The sequence below is a fragment of the Triplophysa dalaica genome, chromosome 14, assembly GCF_015846415.1.
Source record: "Triplophysa dalaica isolate WHDGS20190420 chromosome 14, ASM1584641v1, whole genome shotgun sequence".
Lineage (NCBI taxonomy): Eukaryota > Metazoa > Chordata > Actinopteri > Cypriniformes > Nemacheilidae > Triplophysa > Triplophysa dalaica.
Genome location: NC_079555.1, coordinates 8,382,657 through 8,398,742, shown reverse-complemented (window position 1 = coordinate 8,398,742; position 16,086 = coordinate 8,382,657). Strand labels below are relative to the sequence as shown.

The 16,086-nt window shown below is 36.3% G+C and overlaps 3 protein-coding genes across 3 annotated transcripts; 1 reads left to right on the top strand and 2 right to left on the bottom strand.

The window, feature by feature from the left end:
• The first annotated feature begins 335 nt into the window (after nucleotides 1-335).
• Nucleotides 336-7,667, top strand: anpeplb (alanyl (membrane) aminopeptidase-like b). Its single transcript, XM_056766861.1, has 20 exons — nucleotides 336-1,479; nucleotides 2,120-2,259; nucleotides 2,674-2,813; nucleotides 2,944-3,064; nucleotides 3,239-3,393; nucleotides 3,478-3,585; nucleotides 3,688-3,831; nucleotides 3,920-3,985; nucleotides 4,125-4,190; nucleotides 4,270-4,403; nucleotides 4,502-4,584; nucleotides 4,681-4,814; nucleotides 5,020-5,075; nucleotides 5,177-5,324; nucleotides 5,398-5,486; nucleotides 5,570-5,674; nucleotides 5,767-5,934; nucleotides 6,275-6,415; nucleotides 6,686-6,767; nucleotides 6,955-7,667. Exons 1-20 carry the CDS (start codon nucleotides 881-883, stop codon nucleotides 7,111-7,113), a joined length of 2,838 nt encoding a protein of 945 aa, XP_056622839.1. The 5' UTR covers nucleotides 336-880; the 3' UTR covers nucleotides 7,114-7,667.
• On the bottom strand, nucleotides 7,473-9,654 carry arpin (actin related protein 2/3 complex inhibitor). The gene is made up of 6 exons (XM_056766862.1): nucleotides 9,378-9,654; nucleotides 9,004-9,079; nucleotides 8,723-8,855; nucleotides 8,369-8,575; nucleotides 8,111-8,274; nucleotides 7,473-7,865 (listed from the first exon to the last, which is right to left on the bottom strand). The coding sequence occupies exons 1-6, from the start codon at nucleotides 9,467-9,469 to the stop codon at nucleotides 7,857-7,859; spliced, it is 681 nt and encodes a 226-aa protein (XP_056622840.1). The 5' UTR covers nucleotides 9,470-9,654; the 3' UTR covers nucleotides 7,473-7,856.
• A 704-nt stretch (nucleotides 9,655-10,358) lies between these two features.
• Nucleotides 10,359-13,876, bottom strand: fam169b (family with sequence similarity 169 member B). Its single transcript, XM_056766282.1, has 9 exons — nucleotides 13,820-13,876; nucleotides 13,418-13,542; nucleotides 12,960-13,059; nucleotides 12,795-12,880; nucleotides 12,536-12,710; nucleotides 12,258-12,440; nucleotides 11,280-11,423; nucleotides 11,084-11,151; nucleotides 10,359-10,827 (listed from the first exon to the last, which is right to left on the bottom strand). Exons 1-9 carry the CDS (start codon nucleotides 13,854-13,856, stop codon nucleotides 10,711-10,713), a joined length of 1,035 nt encoding a protein of 344 aa, XP_056622260.1. The 5' UTR covers nucleotides 13,857-13,876; the 3' UTR covers nucleotides 10,359-10,710.
• Nucleotides 13,877-16,086: the final 2,210 nt, after the last annotated feature.

Here is a 16,086-nt window from a genome sequence, read left to right as displayed (position 1 = left end):
CTGTCAGTTGCCAACATTCTTTCAAATATCTTTGTGTTCATCAGAACAAAGAAATGTATAAAGGTTTGGATCAACTTGAGGGAATGATTACAGATTTTCATTTAGGAGTGGAGTGTACCTTTGTACAAGGGTTCTGTATACATTATCTGACCATTACTTGAACACCTATCGATGTAGAAAAGTAACTTTTTCATTTTATTCGAAGCCGCATCTTTTTTCATGTTAAGAATAATTTACAATGGGGGGGGAAGATGGGGGCAGGGGCATTCCAATAAACTTGCGCGAATCCCCTCCCCTAACTTCTAGAAAAAAAAACTAGTTTCTGTAGATTTTACTTGAAGTTTTACAGATTTTTGTAGTAGAGGTGTCTGAGGAAAAAGTCATCAACTTTTTGTCAATGAGTCAGGAGAACTTTGCTGCTGTCACTTCTAGCCGAACAGCTGGATAACTCATCTCATCATTCCTTTCCGAGGGTCTCCGAACAAGACTCAAGAGAACCAGTATCGATGTTTTCCTTCAGATTCTAGTGATTAGGTGATTTACTTGAAAATAGTTGCGTTTTTTCCAACAATAATACTCTCTTTCCATGTTTTTTCTTCCTTCTTACCTCAGGCTAAAGAACTGATGTGCTAACTGATTCCAGATGTGAGGAGAAAGAGCAGTGACACCGTAAATATGACATACCATCATATTTGTTTGTTTCTTGCTCTTCCTTGATAGTTAATGTGTAATCTTGATAGACCGTATTAGGCGTGGTGTTGCTTGACGCCTTTGGCCATGCATATATTGTCGAGATCTGTGAGAGGGTACATAGTCTGAAGCAGGACAGCAAGTTCTATTTGCTAGCCTCTCTCTTTGGGGTTCCTAAGAAGTACGAGACATGGGCAAAGGAGTGTTCATGTCCAAGAGCCTGGCCATAGCCATTGGGGTTCTTACGGTCTCCTCTGTTTGCGCTGTTGTGGCAATGCTTGTGGTCTACAGAATCCAAATAGCAAGAAATCCTCCAAAGCCTCCACCAACTCTACAAACCACAACGCCTATCCCAACCGCACCACCGGCGAGTCTTAGGCTCCCTGACCATTTGATTCCGGAGAGCTATGAGGTGTTTCTCCAACCTCACCTTTACGCAGAGCTGCCTGACAACATTACGGAACAATCCTTCGTTTTAAAGGGAAACTCGACTGTGAGGTTAAGGTGCATCAAAAGCTCCAAAAGCATCTTTCTTCATGTACGGGGCCTCAACGTCACAGATGTGAGAGTGACAGACATTGATTTCGGTAAGAGGCTATCAGTGAGCCACTATGAAATACATCAGAATGAAAGTAATTTCCTGGAGATCCAGCTCGAGGACGTGTTGCTTGGAAATGGGAGCCGCTATGAACTTTTCACTGCGTTCGAGGGAGAACTTCTGGATGATTTGACTGGGTTTTATGTGAGCCGGTACACAGTAAAAGGAAAAGATGACAAGGAAGAAGTGAGGTAAAGATTTAGAAAACCTGGTCGTATCAGCTTTTTTATATCCATAAGATGGTATAATTGTGTTTTCTGTGTTAGAAATGTTATGTTGTTTAAATATTATTTTGCCACAATATATGTTTAGTTAGTAACACATTTATATATTAACATTTATTCATTTGGCAGACGCTTTTATCCAAAGCGACTTAGGAGTGCGTATAAACATATTGTCAACACGCTAAACAGTACAGTTTACAAGTTTGCGCACTTTGATAAGTTTTATAACCCCCCAAATCATTGACAGAGTTGATATGTAATTATATCTTTCTAAATACTGTTTATTTATTTGCATGCATTTGCTAAAACAAACAGTTTAGAAAGTCTTTCAAACATTTCACAAACTCTTCCTAGTATTCACCATGTGCTAGCTATCACTTTGTCTGGGAAGGTGTTTATATTCACTACTGAGATGTGTTTATTGTAAGATGCCTCCTAAGGGTTTTGTTGCTCTATTTTCAAAACCCTCCACATTTCTAGTTTTCATGACAAATAGCTTAAACCTAAACTCAGGACATTTGGTTTCAATGTTTGTCTTGTTATATGTTTCCTTTGAGTTTGTGCTCGTTTGTATTCACTGTTTCTGTAAATACGTCTCCACAAACAGATTCCTTGCCACAAGCCAGATGCAGCCAACAGATGCCAGACAAGTATTTCCTTGCTTTGATGAGCCAGCTTTGAAAGCTGTGTTTAATATTACCATTATCCACAGACCTGAAACCACTGCGATGTCTAACACAATCGGAGGTTAGAAAAGATAACTGTTAACTATTATCGTTAGGCTTGATCAATTCTGGTGGTGCTAAAACTGATTTCCTTTTCACTCGTCGCTGTCCTGAAACCTCGGATGTGTAAATTTTTTTGTATTTTTTACAACTTTTTATTGTTTAGATATTTACAAAACCCAGTGACAAACATAAATGACTAATAATGATATACTATAAAAAATAAAACCACAAAATATGAAGAGTTCTATGCAAGATATTTTGTCCCATGTATGATACACTTCACAATACACTTGAAAACGGAACACTGGTACAGTAGTTTGTGAGATTTCTTTGTTCTGTTTGTAAGCTTTTGTGTCAAAATGAGTTTTTAAATCAGAACATGTTTACATTTGTATTGTTTAATGCATTATTTCTGCTTTTTATTGATGAACAGTGCCAGTTATTAAGATAATAGATGGAGAAGAATGGCATGTTACTACATTTAATCCGACCCCTGTCATGTCAACCTATCTATTGGCTTTCACCGTATCTGATTTTATGGGTAAACAGGACTCTCCGAGATCAAAAATAACAGTATGTTCCTTTTATTTTACTTAAGTCAGAAGAGAGCTAATTTGTTGATATCTCAATGTAAACATTAAAAATTTTTCCAAATCCATACATTCATGCATGTGAAGATTTGTTTTCTCTTCTCTTTCTGAAGACATACGCTCGAGGTGATGCTGTTAAAGCTGGACATGCTGATTATGCAGCCCAAACGACAAAAAAGATTCTGGAATTCTATGAGACAACCTTTGGATTGAAATACCCATTAGACAAACTAGGTAAGTAAAGGGAAAAGATAAAATAAACTGAATGGATTTGCTCTAATTATTTAGATTTTCTTGATGCTAGAAGCAAGAACAGACTAACAAGCTGAAATAAGTAAAATTCATAAATTGAAGTAAAACTTAAACGTAGCACATGGTGTGTCATGGCTACAATCTTTTGTATTGCAGATCAAATTGCCGTGCCGGACTTCAGTTCTGGAGCGATGGAAAACTGGGGTTTAATTTCATACCAGGAGTCAGGTCTACTTCTTGAGGAAGACACATCATCTAACTTTGATAAAGAATGGGTGGCCACTATTATTGCTCATGAATTAGCACATCAGGTAAATCGTTTCAACGTATCTTTATTACATTGATATGGCATTGTAATATAAATCATAACACTTCAACCAAATTCCCTATTTCAGTGGTTTGGAAACCTTGTCACAATGAGATGGTGGAATGACCTGTGGCTGAATGAAGGATTTGCAACATATATGTCATACATGGGAGTGGAAGCTGCTGATTGGAACTTAGTATGTTTGTTGTAGCCTTTTGTCATATTATTCATACTAGTGATTTTTTTTTTTTTAAATAATCTCAACCTTTTATGTTATTATTCTTGTTTGTTTTTTTAGAAAGATCTAATCGTTCTCAAAGAAATCCATTCCGCTTTTCAAGTGGACTCCTTGAACTCTTCCCATCCATTGAGCTTACCTGAAGGGGATGTTGAAACATACTCTGACATCATAGAACTTTTTGATGGCATCACCTACAGCAAGGTTGCCCTCACATTTCAAAACATTTCATATCTATAACTTACAAACTGCTTGCTTCATGTAAAACTGTTGACGTTTTTGTGCCATCCAGGGTGCTGCTGTGTTGAGAATGTTGTCAACATATATAGGAGAAGAAGAATTTATGAATGCAATTAAAGTAAGCAAAAAACATTTCACTACGTATACTTTATGACAAGTTGTGGTATAAGCTTTCTGTTTCATGGCTTTATATTAATATAAATATAAAAGTTTAAGGCATATTCAGGATTCTTCTGACGCTCAATGATTGTTTTCAGACGTATCTTCGCAAGTTCCAGTACATGAACCCTGTGTACAAAGATCTTTGGAAATGTCTGCAAGAGGTAACATTAGTACCTTGTGCTTCATTTGCAATATGTGAAGTTCATGAAAGGATGGTCAAAATATTTATCACATGATCAGGAGACCAATAAGGACGTGGAAGCCTTTATGAGCACATGGACTGAGCAAATGGGCTACCCGGTGATCACCATTACAACCCAGACGGGCGAGATCTCTCAGGAACAGTTCTTTCTGAAGCAGACAGAGGGCCATGGGTGAGTTTAATTTGAACAATATCACTCATTCGAGCACTAGCTTAAATAAATATCCATGACTTATTTAAACTATATGTCAAACGTTTTTATCCTAACAGAATTCCATGGCAGGTTCATATTATATTCTCTCAGTCTGATTCTCAGCAAGTGGAGGATGTTTTACTGAAAGACAAAGATCCAGGTAAGGGACAGATTAAAGCATTAAGTTTTATTGTCTCTTGATTTCAAAATAAATATTAGATATCATTTCTTGTTGTGACTGTCCACCTGCATACAGTGCTAAATCCCAAATTCAAAGTTGGCAAAGATGAATGGATTCTTGCCAACATCAACTGTACTGGTTTCTACCGTGTGAACTACGATGAAGAAAATTGGAATAAACTACGCATGCAACTTGAAAGCAATCATCATGTAAGCATCTTAAAGACATCTTAAGCATCTTTGACTTATCTTTCAATCACCTTCCTCTTATAAGTGTCAATAACAAAACTACATCAAGAATAGGTTTCTTTCTTTCATACAATGCACACTTAAAAGAAGACAAATGAGAGAAATATCGAACTAGTATCTTGTTTTGTCTGAGAAGACTAAAATGGCTGAAGGTGTTTTGTTTTAGGTCATTCCAGTCATCAGCCGAGGGCAACTTATTGATGATGCATTTAATCTTGCAAGGTACATTGTTTTAGTCTGACAATGACAACACAATGTAACACCAACACTAATACTATTAATACAGATATTAACTAGGTATCAACATTTTCATTTTTTTCAAGGGCCGGACGTCTCAATGTCACTATAGGACTAAGTTTAACCAAATTCCTGAAAAATGATACTGAGTATATACCATGGGAGTCAGCACTAAAAAACCTGGACTACTTCCTCCTTATGTTTGATCGATCTGAGGTCTATGGTCCGATCAAGGTGAGTTTTATAAGCGTTAGGAACAGCAAAGTAACACCTGTAGAGATGTACTTACTGTAAATTTCTTGCCTAGAAATACCAACTCAAGCAAGTCAAATCACTATATGAGACCTTTGAGGCACATAATATGAATGGAACCATTCCTGAGAAACACACTGACCAGTAAGCATCATTTTGGTACACCTAAGTTTTAAATATTGCATTTTGTTAGACATCTGTCAATCATTCTTGTGTTCCTTTCGCAGATATAACCAGGTAAACGCTATTAAAGTCGCCTGCACCAGCGGCCTTCCTGAGTGTCTATCAATGGCTACGAGTCTGTTCAGACAATACAAGAATTCCACAAATCCGTAAGTTGTGTCTGTGGGGTGAAATGTTAAAATACATTTGTTGCCATCAAAAATCATTCATTTGAAACTAATCCGGTCTGTTTGCATTTTAGAATTCATCCAAATTTAAGGAGGGCCATCTATTGCAGTGCAATAGCAGCAGGGGATGAGGATGACTGGGAGTTTGCTTGGGAAGAGTTTCAAAGAGCTACAGTCGCCGGAGAGAAGGACAAACTGAGATATGCTCTATCATGTACCAAAGAAATATGGTTGCTAAACAGGTCAGAGCAGAAAAAAAATGTTTATCGTCTCAAAGGACACTATAGTTAAAGTCTTCACACATACAATCCGAAATTTTCGTATGCGTTTTTTTTGTATTTGGCTCTTGTACGGTGTCTCTGAATTGTTAAAAAAGGCCACTCAAAATTCTTGACGGATGTGAAAAACGCAGAAAATCGAACCTGGTGCGAATTTTTCTATGACGCCGAAAATATCAGAGGCAGTGTGTAAATGTTATTTATCACAAAGTGTCATCCGCATATTTTTTAACGTGCGGATATTTCGGACTCAATGTGCTTTATTCTGTTTTGTACTTAATGTTTTACGTTTGCAATTCCACAGATACCTTCAGTACACTCTTGACCCTACCAAGATAAAAAAGATGGATGTGGTCTCTACCGTAACCTACATTGCCGAAAATGTTGCCGGACAGCCTCTTGCCTGGGATTTTGTTCGTGGCCAGTGGTCCTATTTGACACAAGAGTTAGTTTCAGCTTTATTGATTATTTTAAGCAATTCATTTAGCTCACATTTGTGTAAGTATCCAAAAATATTTTGTGGCCTCACACTATTCCACGTTTTACACCAAAGCAGTATCAAAGATCATTAGCAATGTAGGGTCCAAAGGCTGGTTTCACAGCAATAAAGGCAGTATAATCCTAATTGTCGCAAAGATAATCTCTCAATTGCCCGGAAATCTTATGTATACTCTTCGCTTTGCTTGTGTGACTAACCGTCATCTCTCTTGGGCAGGTACGGAGCTGGAATCATATCTTTCAACAGTCTGTTGGATAGCGTGACAAAGAGATTCTCCACAGACTTTGAACTCGAACAGGTGCCTTTGTCCGAAACAAACTTCATTTATTTACTGTCTGAATTATGGTTGAGAGATGACATAATGTAACAGTTGATATGAGAGATCAGACTCAGCTGTCTGATGTTTAGATGTCTCAAACTGTAATGACATGTTGCACATGTTTCCATCAGCCATCTTATACAAACATTCATACTTGTCTACACAGCTGAAGCAGCTACAGAGAGAACTGGATGAGAAAGATCACGAGTTTGCGACTCGCACTTTGGAGCAGGTCATCGAAAGGACAGAGGCAAATATTGAGTGGGTGACAGAAAACAAGCAGATTGTTTTGGACTGGTTCAATGGAGAGCTGAAGAACGACTGAGATTTTGGAGCTCTGTATAATACAGCGTACACAGTGGAGCAAGCACAATGAGAAACAGATGTAAAGGCATTCCACAATGATGGCAACATCCCTGTGGTTCTGTGCTGCTTTAAAACACAAGAAGTCGTTCACGGGAAAATTATTTAAAACTGCAATGAGCTACATAACATGTTCCCTGTGCCAAATGCACAAAGGGGTAAACATCATCTTTTGTGTACGCTTTAGAGAAAAGACTGAAATTAATATGCTCAGTCCTTTAGGACAGCTGAATTTATTATTTTTAAAATGATGTAGTCATAGAAGTTTATATAACTAACCCAGTATTGTTTACAGTGATAAAATCACATAAAGCCTTAAAGTATAGCTGTAATAAGGAAATTTTATTGTTGTATGCAGTATGTCAAATTATAAACAAACAAGTATTTAAAAAAAATATGTGTTGTTATAAACAACCTTTGTTAATTTTCTCATTTTGTGATATTGTTCCATACCAAAGGTTTCTTAACTGAAACTTGTGTTTTAAACATCTAAATAATTAAAGTGCAGTCTTTTTACACAGTTGAGTCCTTGTCAATAACTGCGCTTATATGACCTCAATGATTTGAACACATACACATATTCCCACTCCTTGTTTTAAAAATATCATTCATTCACATGCACATGGAAAACTGTCTTCATCTTTCTTTGGGGAGTAAGGCGCAGTTTTTTTTCTTATCTGGTCCTGGAACCTCACAGTTTTTTTTTTAGTCATCCTGAAAACAAGTATCCAACACAGATGTTAGTGTTTTGCACAATGAAACTGCATCAAACATTTACCGGTTCATTACATTTGTTTTACATTCTTTTTAAACCTCTTGATGATGAGACCAGGAATTGTTTCGAGGAAATGACAAAAAAAGTTTAAAGATCACACATCTCGTCACGATAAACACATTTCCTGATTGAAACTTTTGGTCAGGGCAAAACAATTTACTCTCGAGCTCAGAGAGAATCTTACCCATTCGTCCTCATCCGCTCCCTCACCCTGACTAGAGCTCTTCCCTGTACACTTTGCATCTGCCTTGTTAGCCATAATTTTATCCGTCCATGATGCTCCGGCGTTCTCGTCTCCGGCAAAGTTGCACTTTGTCACTGTACCACCATCCAGTTTTGCAAAGGAAACTAGACAGAAACAAACAGAACAGCATAAGTCGTCTCTTTGATGGCTATACGTCAGTTCCTATTTTCAGGTGTGTGCATACAAAACCGTACTCACAAATGAAAGGCCCATCTCCTTTAGTTTTAAGGCGAATTTCTTGACCCAACTCAATCTCTGTCCTGTCCATCTCTGCCTCGGAGATCCAGAATGCAATGGTCTGACTAGGGCAATGCTTTGCAGTTACTTTAAGGAGCTCGTCCTTATTCACGAGTACACCAAGTTGGCGCTCATCGAGACAATCTGTTTCACCCTTAGTCTCCACTTCTGCAAAGTTGTGACACACAAACAAACTCGTGAAGAAATAACTTAAACCTCTTCCAATTAGTTTTGGGCTATGAGACTTCTTATAATATACATATTAGGATAAAATGTACAATCAGAATAAATGGATGGCCAAATATGGCTACTCACTGAAGGATGACATGAGATAGCCAGTGTTGACTTTCCTGGTTTCACTAAAATTAGGCTCGATCTCATTTCCTTTTGAATCATATTTTCTGCGATGCACTCGGCTGGTTTTGATGTACAAAACATTGAAGCGTTCCTGCAATAAACACAAATAAAATGTATGGAAAAAAGCATAGATTTGTTCTTTACAAGTTCTAAGTGCTTACACACTTACACAGTATAATAAGCATACTCCAAACTCAGATAGTTGTCATAATAAAAATACAATCACTACAAACAGTTACCTTTCTGTCGTTCTTATCTGTTATGACATGACGTGATATATCCACGACAGCCCCCTCTAAAATCACACCATGACCACTGAAAAGTAAAAATGGTGTGAGAGCCAACGAGTGATTGTGATCTTTTAAAGCAATGATGTATACTTTCCTAACTGCTATAGTGAACGTTGTTTCACTTTTAATAAAGCAATGCGGTAAGGACATTATAAATGACGAATTCTTACATTCGTTGAAGCAAATCCTACTTGTTTTCCAACTGATAACTTAAACTTTAACTATTTCTATGGCATTCAACTAAGGAACACTATGGTCGTGCATTAGATATCGCTATGGCTGAACAGGGCGTTGTGCAGACAGCTGGGAAAGGTTATTATTACCTCTGGTAGATTACTGGATCCCACGTGGAGGACAGTTTCTCGTTATGCACAGGTTTATTTTGTAACGCAGTGTTGTGATAGATGCGACTCATCTTCTGCCTCTTCGTCAAAAAACTTTACTACTTCCTGGTTTTACGTCACCGTGAAATCCAATAAAATGCCTTGATTTTAGTGATACGAAAACATGGTGCGGCGACACGTTAAATAAACTTTATACTTTACGCTCAAAATCAAAACATTTATGAAAAAAAACCTTTGTACTTTTTTTCTTCTTTTTACGCATGCACGATTTTATGCTTCAAGAACACCGACAATGCCACTTATTTGCGCAGACAATCATGTCGTTTCGGTTCTCTCACAAAATAAGTTTATTTTGCACTATTTGAATACAAATGACGACGTAGATCAGCGATTCCCAAACTTTGTCATTCCAGGATCCACCCAGACAGGTGTAATCTTTCTTGAGAACCACCAACATAATTTTAATGGAAAAATGGGGAGGAAATACACATTCATCCTCGAATTAGTTTTAATTTTCCCTTAAATAGAATAAATGAAATTTTAGCTTCAATATCAAAACTATTGTTATTGTCAGTCATTAACTGGACTAAACTGTTTTTTTAGTGTGCCATTTAAAAGCAAAGTGACTTTTTCCACGACCCACCTCATGGCACTGTGCGACTCAGTTAGAAAACCAATGACGTAGATCATTTGTGTACAATAAAAAATACAAATAAAATCAAAGTAACGTTAGCATGTTTAATTTTTACAATTTTTTATCAAAATAATAACGGATATCTAGATTTTACGAATTCTTAAATTACTAATAAAACGAACAGTTTAATGTTTCCTTCCACTATTTATTACTATTTACAAGAATAATCATTTAATAAACATCGTTTAAAGAATAAAATTGCATTTTTAAACAATTTGTTCATGTAAACTAAAATTAAAGTATACAAAATTGAGAGTAGTCCCTGAGAAGAAAATATTGCATTGTATTATAATCTATAGTATATGAAAGACACATACATACCCCACACATGCACAAACAGTTAGCACAAGTCACATTTTGTTTATATATACTGTATATTTCCTTTCCTTCATATTTTTATTTTAGTCTTACTGTTTGTAATAAACAAACAAATAAATACACGTTTATTTAATTTGTTAATATATAAACATATCCAAAATAGCCAAATATTCATTTGCATGTGATATAATTCACTGTACTAAAATCATGATTCTTGCACAGTAATATACTTTCTCAGGGCAGCCCTTTCAAAATTCTGTTTGATATCTCTCAATAAATTAAATACGCTGCAATTTAACATCAAGTCATGGCTTTTTTACTGTTTGTTTTGGTCTCGATCTGATCAGCTGGTCGCTTTTTTGCAGAGCCTGACAGACCTTTAGAGTTGACAAGTGATCCACATTGTTGCAGTGTCCCCTGTAAAAATGTACAAGAATACATGTATTCTTTTACATGTAATGTATGTTCATAACATAACATTTACTTTTACAACATGTTATGAAATCAGTTCCTTATGCTTATTCGTATAACTCCATAAATTCACCAAATATCTGAAAAAGTTTATGTAGGTCTTTATATGCAGACTCTCTGAATAAGACTTACAGTAACTAACAGTTAACATGTTCATGTCAGATAAGCTTAAATAAGCAATAGATAACACATTTTATCTCACCTCTTCTCCCGAATCAGGTTTCCTTCTTTCATGACTGAAGGTGTGTGGACTCTGCTCTGCATCTCCACCTGTAAAAATACAAAACAATAAACATTCTGTCAGCACCAACACAGAGAGACAGGCAGGCAGGAGGTCTCTATCTAGTACAATAAAAACAATTCTAATAGTCTAATAAAATAAAAACCCAATGATTCACATGCTGAGTCCTGACAGTCCTGTTGTAGCTTTTGCAGCTGGATGTTTAACCACACATTTCTTCTCTGAGTCCATTCACCAGGGGCTTCCACCTCATACAGACGATCTCTTTCTTCCTCATTCGTCTCAAGATACTTCTTGCAAACTGTGATGCAAACAATGATCGAAACAAGTCACGCAACAGTCATTTAATTTTGGTTGCCAAGTTACAGCTTCAGCCATAAAAAGCATATAAAAGTTGTTTTATAAACAGCTAGAGAACTTACCTACTTATCTACACCATAAATACAGGCTACAGCATAGATTCCATAATTGTTACAACATATTAAAGGGCGAGTTCACCCAAAATCGAAAATGTATTGAATCTATTGAAAATGTATTCACCTCCCATCATTCAAACCCTGTATGACTTTTGTTCTTCTGCGCAACACAAAAGAAGATATTTTGAAGAATTTTGGTGATAAAACAATACAGGCTCCCGTTGACTTCCATTGTATGGACACAAAACCACGGCGACATTTCGCAAAATCTTCTTAGTGTTTCATAGAAGAAAGTCAAACAGGTTTTGAATAACAGGAGGGTGAATAAATGACAAACTTTTTATTTTTGAGTGAACTTGAGTGAAGATTCAGGCAACTCTTTGGGGTCAGCATGTCCTAAGTGATAGTTCACCGCAAAATGTTAAATCTGTCATCATTAATTCACCATCAAAATGTTCCAAATATTTTGATGAATGTCGGTAAGTAACCAAACAGATCTACTCCCCCATTTACTGCCTTATTGGTAGAAACCAATACTATGGGAGTCAATGGGGATGAGATCTGTGTGGTTCCTGACATTCCTCCAAATGGCTTCCTTTGTGTTTAGCAGAACAAATACATTTGTTTGGAACAATCTGATGGTGAGTAAATGATGACAGAATTACCATTTAAATAACAAACATAAATTAACTTTAAAGTATTTACTTTGACTCCCTAACCTCCGTACATGCCAGTAGACATAGGAAAGCTAATTCCCAGAATACCCTCGGTGGGTTGGGATAAGCAGAAATCCTCAAGCATCTGTAAAGCGAGACCAGTCCTTCTCGAGTGAGAGCGGACAAACACCGTGTCCAGCACTGGGAGCTGATAACTCTGGCCTGTGTGACCATCACACAGGCTTCCTAGTAAAAACAAGACAAACACCTTATTTTCTAAATACAGCAACAGCATGCTAGAATCGCTTTTGTTGCAATGTGATGTCAAAAGAACAAACTACCCCTTTTTTTGCTGGTATAAAACCCAACCGCTTCTCCATTGTGCCAGATAATTTTTCCGTGTTCCCACACGGAATAAGTGGAAAAATATAGGTCGTCTTTGAGAGGCCTTTCCAGGATTCCAAATATAACCTGACTGAGCAGGAACAGCACAACTCTTTCCATAACTGATTCCACCTGCGAGGAAAAGAAGTGTCACGGCACTCAGAAATGTTCATATCCGGACAGTCATATTACAATATCCACAATAGCTTTACTCACCAACACAAGTCCACGTCTGGATTTGTTTGACGTCTTCAAAACATCACCAATAGGCCACCATTTGCCTTGCAAGTACACGGCAACCACTAAAACATAAGTTGTGTGTTATTCTATTTATTCAGACTTACGGAAAGTAGATGAACGGATATGAAAACTATAGAAGACCTTGGGTTTCATCCTCAGGTGTATGTAAGGCAAGAATGAATCGTGACGTGTCTTCTCTAAGAAATGGAAGTCGGCCAATGGTTTTACAAGTTACTTGCACCTAAAGATGGGCAATAATAACAAATATCACATTTTTATAATGAAATAATAGTCTCATCTTAAAACAAACCCTGTTTATATTCTAGTTTAATGCTTATAGTGGAAAATGTATTAGTTTTAATGGACTATAATGGTCATTATGGGTCTCCACTGGTAATGTTTTCTGTTGATAGGGGAGGGTAATATCTAGTGGATGGGAAACAATGGACCACCATTAAATCCTACTGAGATAGGGTCAAAACATGTACTGTTTTCATGCTTAAAATCTGATTGTCCATCATTATTTTAAAAGAAACTATTATTTTTTTGTATATATTATGAGTGTGTTTGCCATGCAAGTATTTTAAAGTAATACACACTTTCTCTCCATGAGGGAGGGTGAAAGGCATGGCACCGTCCGATTTAACCCTCGACAGGTATTCTTCACATCCTGTATTCAGCTCGCTATAATGTAGCACAGGTAGATCCACCGGGTAAAGATCACCTAAAAACACGACATGACAACAACATGACCCTTTAATTTCATGACAGCATCCTGACACACTAAAACAAAAGAGCCACGTGGAGCAAGAAAACGCTGTATTGACCATTTTAGTGACATGACAAAACAAAAACTGCGCTTATACCTCCTATTGACAATACAAGTGACATACTGAACAGTAGCAGCCTAACATATTTACAAAGCTCTATAAAACCTGCAATAGATTGAAATATATATTAAGAAATCGATTGACGAATCGTTCATACTATGTCTGTTTTACCTTCTGGACTGCTCTTCAAAATAGAGCTGGATTCCATTTTGAAAGTTGGGTCTAACGTTAAATGGTTTCTAAACCGAACAACACCATCTAGTGGTTATATCAAACAAAAACATAATACGTTTATAAAGTATAGCTTTAGAGGCATTTTAAAATGATTATATCTCGTACAAGTCACATCTGACAATTAATATTAAACAGGGGACCAGCTTAGACCCACTACATTTGGTCTACTTTGGAACTTGATAACTTAATTGATTTTGTGATCAATTATTTTGTCAATACCACTTGTTTATGATATTATTAATGTTGGAACATTTGTTTATTCCAAATGTTGGGAGGTAGATTTTTGTCAGTTATGAGTTATGGAGGATACTTAAATATGTGACCCTGGAACACAAAACCAGTCTTAAGTACCACGGGAACATTTTTAGATAAAGACTAAAATACATTGTGTTGGTCAAAATTATTGAGTTTTCTTTTATGGCAAAAATCATTAGGATATTAAGTATAGATCATGTTCTATGAAAATATTTTGTACAGTTCCTACATTAAATATATAAAAACCTGATTTTTGTAAATGGATGGCCTGCCACAGTGCCCGTGATTAACAACTTCAAAGGCAATTTTCTCAATATTTAGATTCCTGAGTTTTAAACGGTTGTATCTCATCTAAATATTGTCCCATTCTAACAACTCATATATCAATTGAAAGCTAATGTATATAGTTTTTTTAGATTATGTCAAAATCTCAATTTCGAAAAATTGACCCATAAAACTGGTTTATTATTACACATATTAGTTTTGTTCTGTGGCAAATATTAAAAAAGCAGCATACTCCTTACTGGCTTATAACAAGGTCGTTGAAAGGTAAAGACAGTGATTATGTGTGATTAAATCTCTGCTAGGCCTATATCTCTCTTACCAGGTTATGTCGTCATTAATAATACGAACTTCCCCGTCCTGTTTCTGAATTTGAGAGAATGTCGCTATTCACACCATCCACTAGATGGCAACAAGCGCACACAAACGCGTTTGTTATAGCATCTTAGTCGATTTATTAATACTATTTACCTACTAACTACACCTCTAACCTAACCTTTACAGAAAGCTTTTCGCATTTTACCTTTTCAAATAATAATAATTTTGGTCTGTTTAATAATCTATTGGGCTGGTTCCCACAATGTAGGTGAATCTTAGGTTTTACTATTCTTGTGGGGTAATTTGGTCATATTGTAAATTGCACTTATATCTAATCACAGTAATTGATACTGACACAGGACTAATGTGTCAGTATTGTATCATAAACTATTGTTCTAAATTATTTTGAGTCACAAAAATGCTGCACCATTGTTGGGACCATGGTAACAGTAAAAAAATGAAATTCAGTGGTTTCATTGTTATTCTACAAATGCCAAACATTACAAAAATATGGCAACTGTATAACAATATTTTAGGCCTATATTTATATTGTCCAATTAAATATTTTAATCTGAGAGGTTAATACCATTGCACTGTTCTTTCCATTAAATAATGTTTTTACCTTGTTTTACTGTACTTATAATGCAGGGCATTATCAGTCGCTCCTGCTTTGGAAATTTCATTTTGTGTTAGTTTTATTCATATCTTCCTTCATCCCAGCTACTCAAAAACCACCAACTTCCCACTGAGAAATTGCAGACATTTCTGAAATTCCTTTCACTTGAAAAATGCTAGCTTGGATTTCAAAATCTGTTTTTGTAAAGCTGAGAGTTTGTCCTGATGAGGGACTGACTGTGACTGACTCTAATGTTTAATAAGACATTTGTCTTCATAGCAAATATTGCATATACGTGAATTAGGCAAAAGGCATTCGAAGCGACACACATTGTTTCTCTTTCAAATAGGAAACAGACAGTCTGACTTTTCTGTATACCAATGAATCTCATACATGTATTTTTCCTTGCTTTGTCATCAGACTATTGTGCAGAATTCCTTGAGAGTCTTCAATACATGTCACAGGATCCGATCTTGCAAGAGGATTAAAACATTGGCCTTGGGTTTGCTGAATCCTGACCTACTATGAAACCCATGAAAGATGACACTAACAAAAATATTGTCATTTACAATCCTGCATTCTCTGAGAACTACAAATAGTTGTATGTTAGTTAAGCAGATGTTAAAGAGGACTCAAATCATGGTAACTCAAAAACATGCTTTAGTGAGGTATTATAAGATTTCAATGGTAAAAATAATTTAGAGAATGTACTGTAGTTGCTGGGAGGGGAATC

Bases quoted from the DNA above. Each gene is read 5' to 3' on its own strand.
- anpeplb (XM_056766861.1), top strand. From the start codon at position 881: ATGGGCAAAGGAGTGTTCATGTCCAAGAGCCTGGCCATAGCCATTGGG. The intron at 4,585-4,680 runs GTAAGGGACAGA...ACCTGCATACAG, and splicing joins ACTGAAAGACAAAGATCCAG to TGCTAAATCCCAAATTCAAA. The intron at 4,815-5,019 runs GTAAGCATCTTA...GTTTTGTTTTAG, and splicing joins AACTTGAAAGCAATCATCAT to GTCATTCCAGTCATCAGCCG.
- fam169b (XM_056766282.1), bottom strand. From the start codon at position 13,856: ATGGAATCCAGCTCTATTTTGAAGAGCAGTCCAGAAG. The intron at 12,881-12,959 runs GTCTTCTATAGT...CTTATGTTTTAG, and splicing joins ACCTGAGGATGAAACCCAAG to TGGTTGCCGTGTACTTGCAA. The intron at 11,152-11,279 runs GTGAATCATTGG...GTATTTTTACAG, and splicing joins GGACTGTCAGGACTCAGCAT to GTGGAGATGCAGAGCAGAGT.
- arpin (XM_056766862.1), bottom strand. From the start codon at position 9,469: ATGAGTCGCATCTATCACAACACTGCGTTACAAAATAAACCTGTGCAT. The intron at 9,080-9,377 runs GTAATAATAACC...TTTACTTTTCAG, and splicing joins GATCCAGTAATCTACCAGAG to TGGTCATGGTGTGATTTTAG. The intron at 8,275-8,368 runs GTGAGTACGGTT...GTTTCTGTCTAG, and splicing joins AGGAGATGGGCCTTTCATTT to TTTCCTTTGCAAAACTGGAT.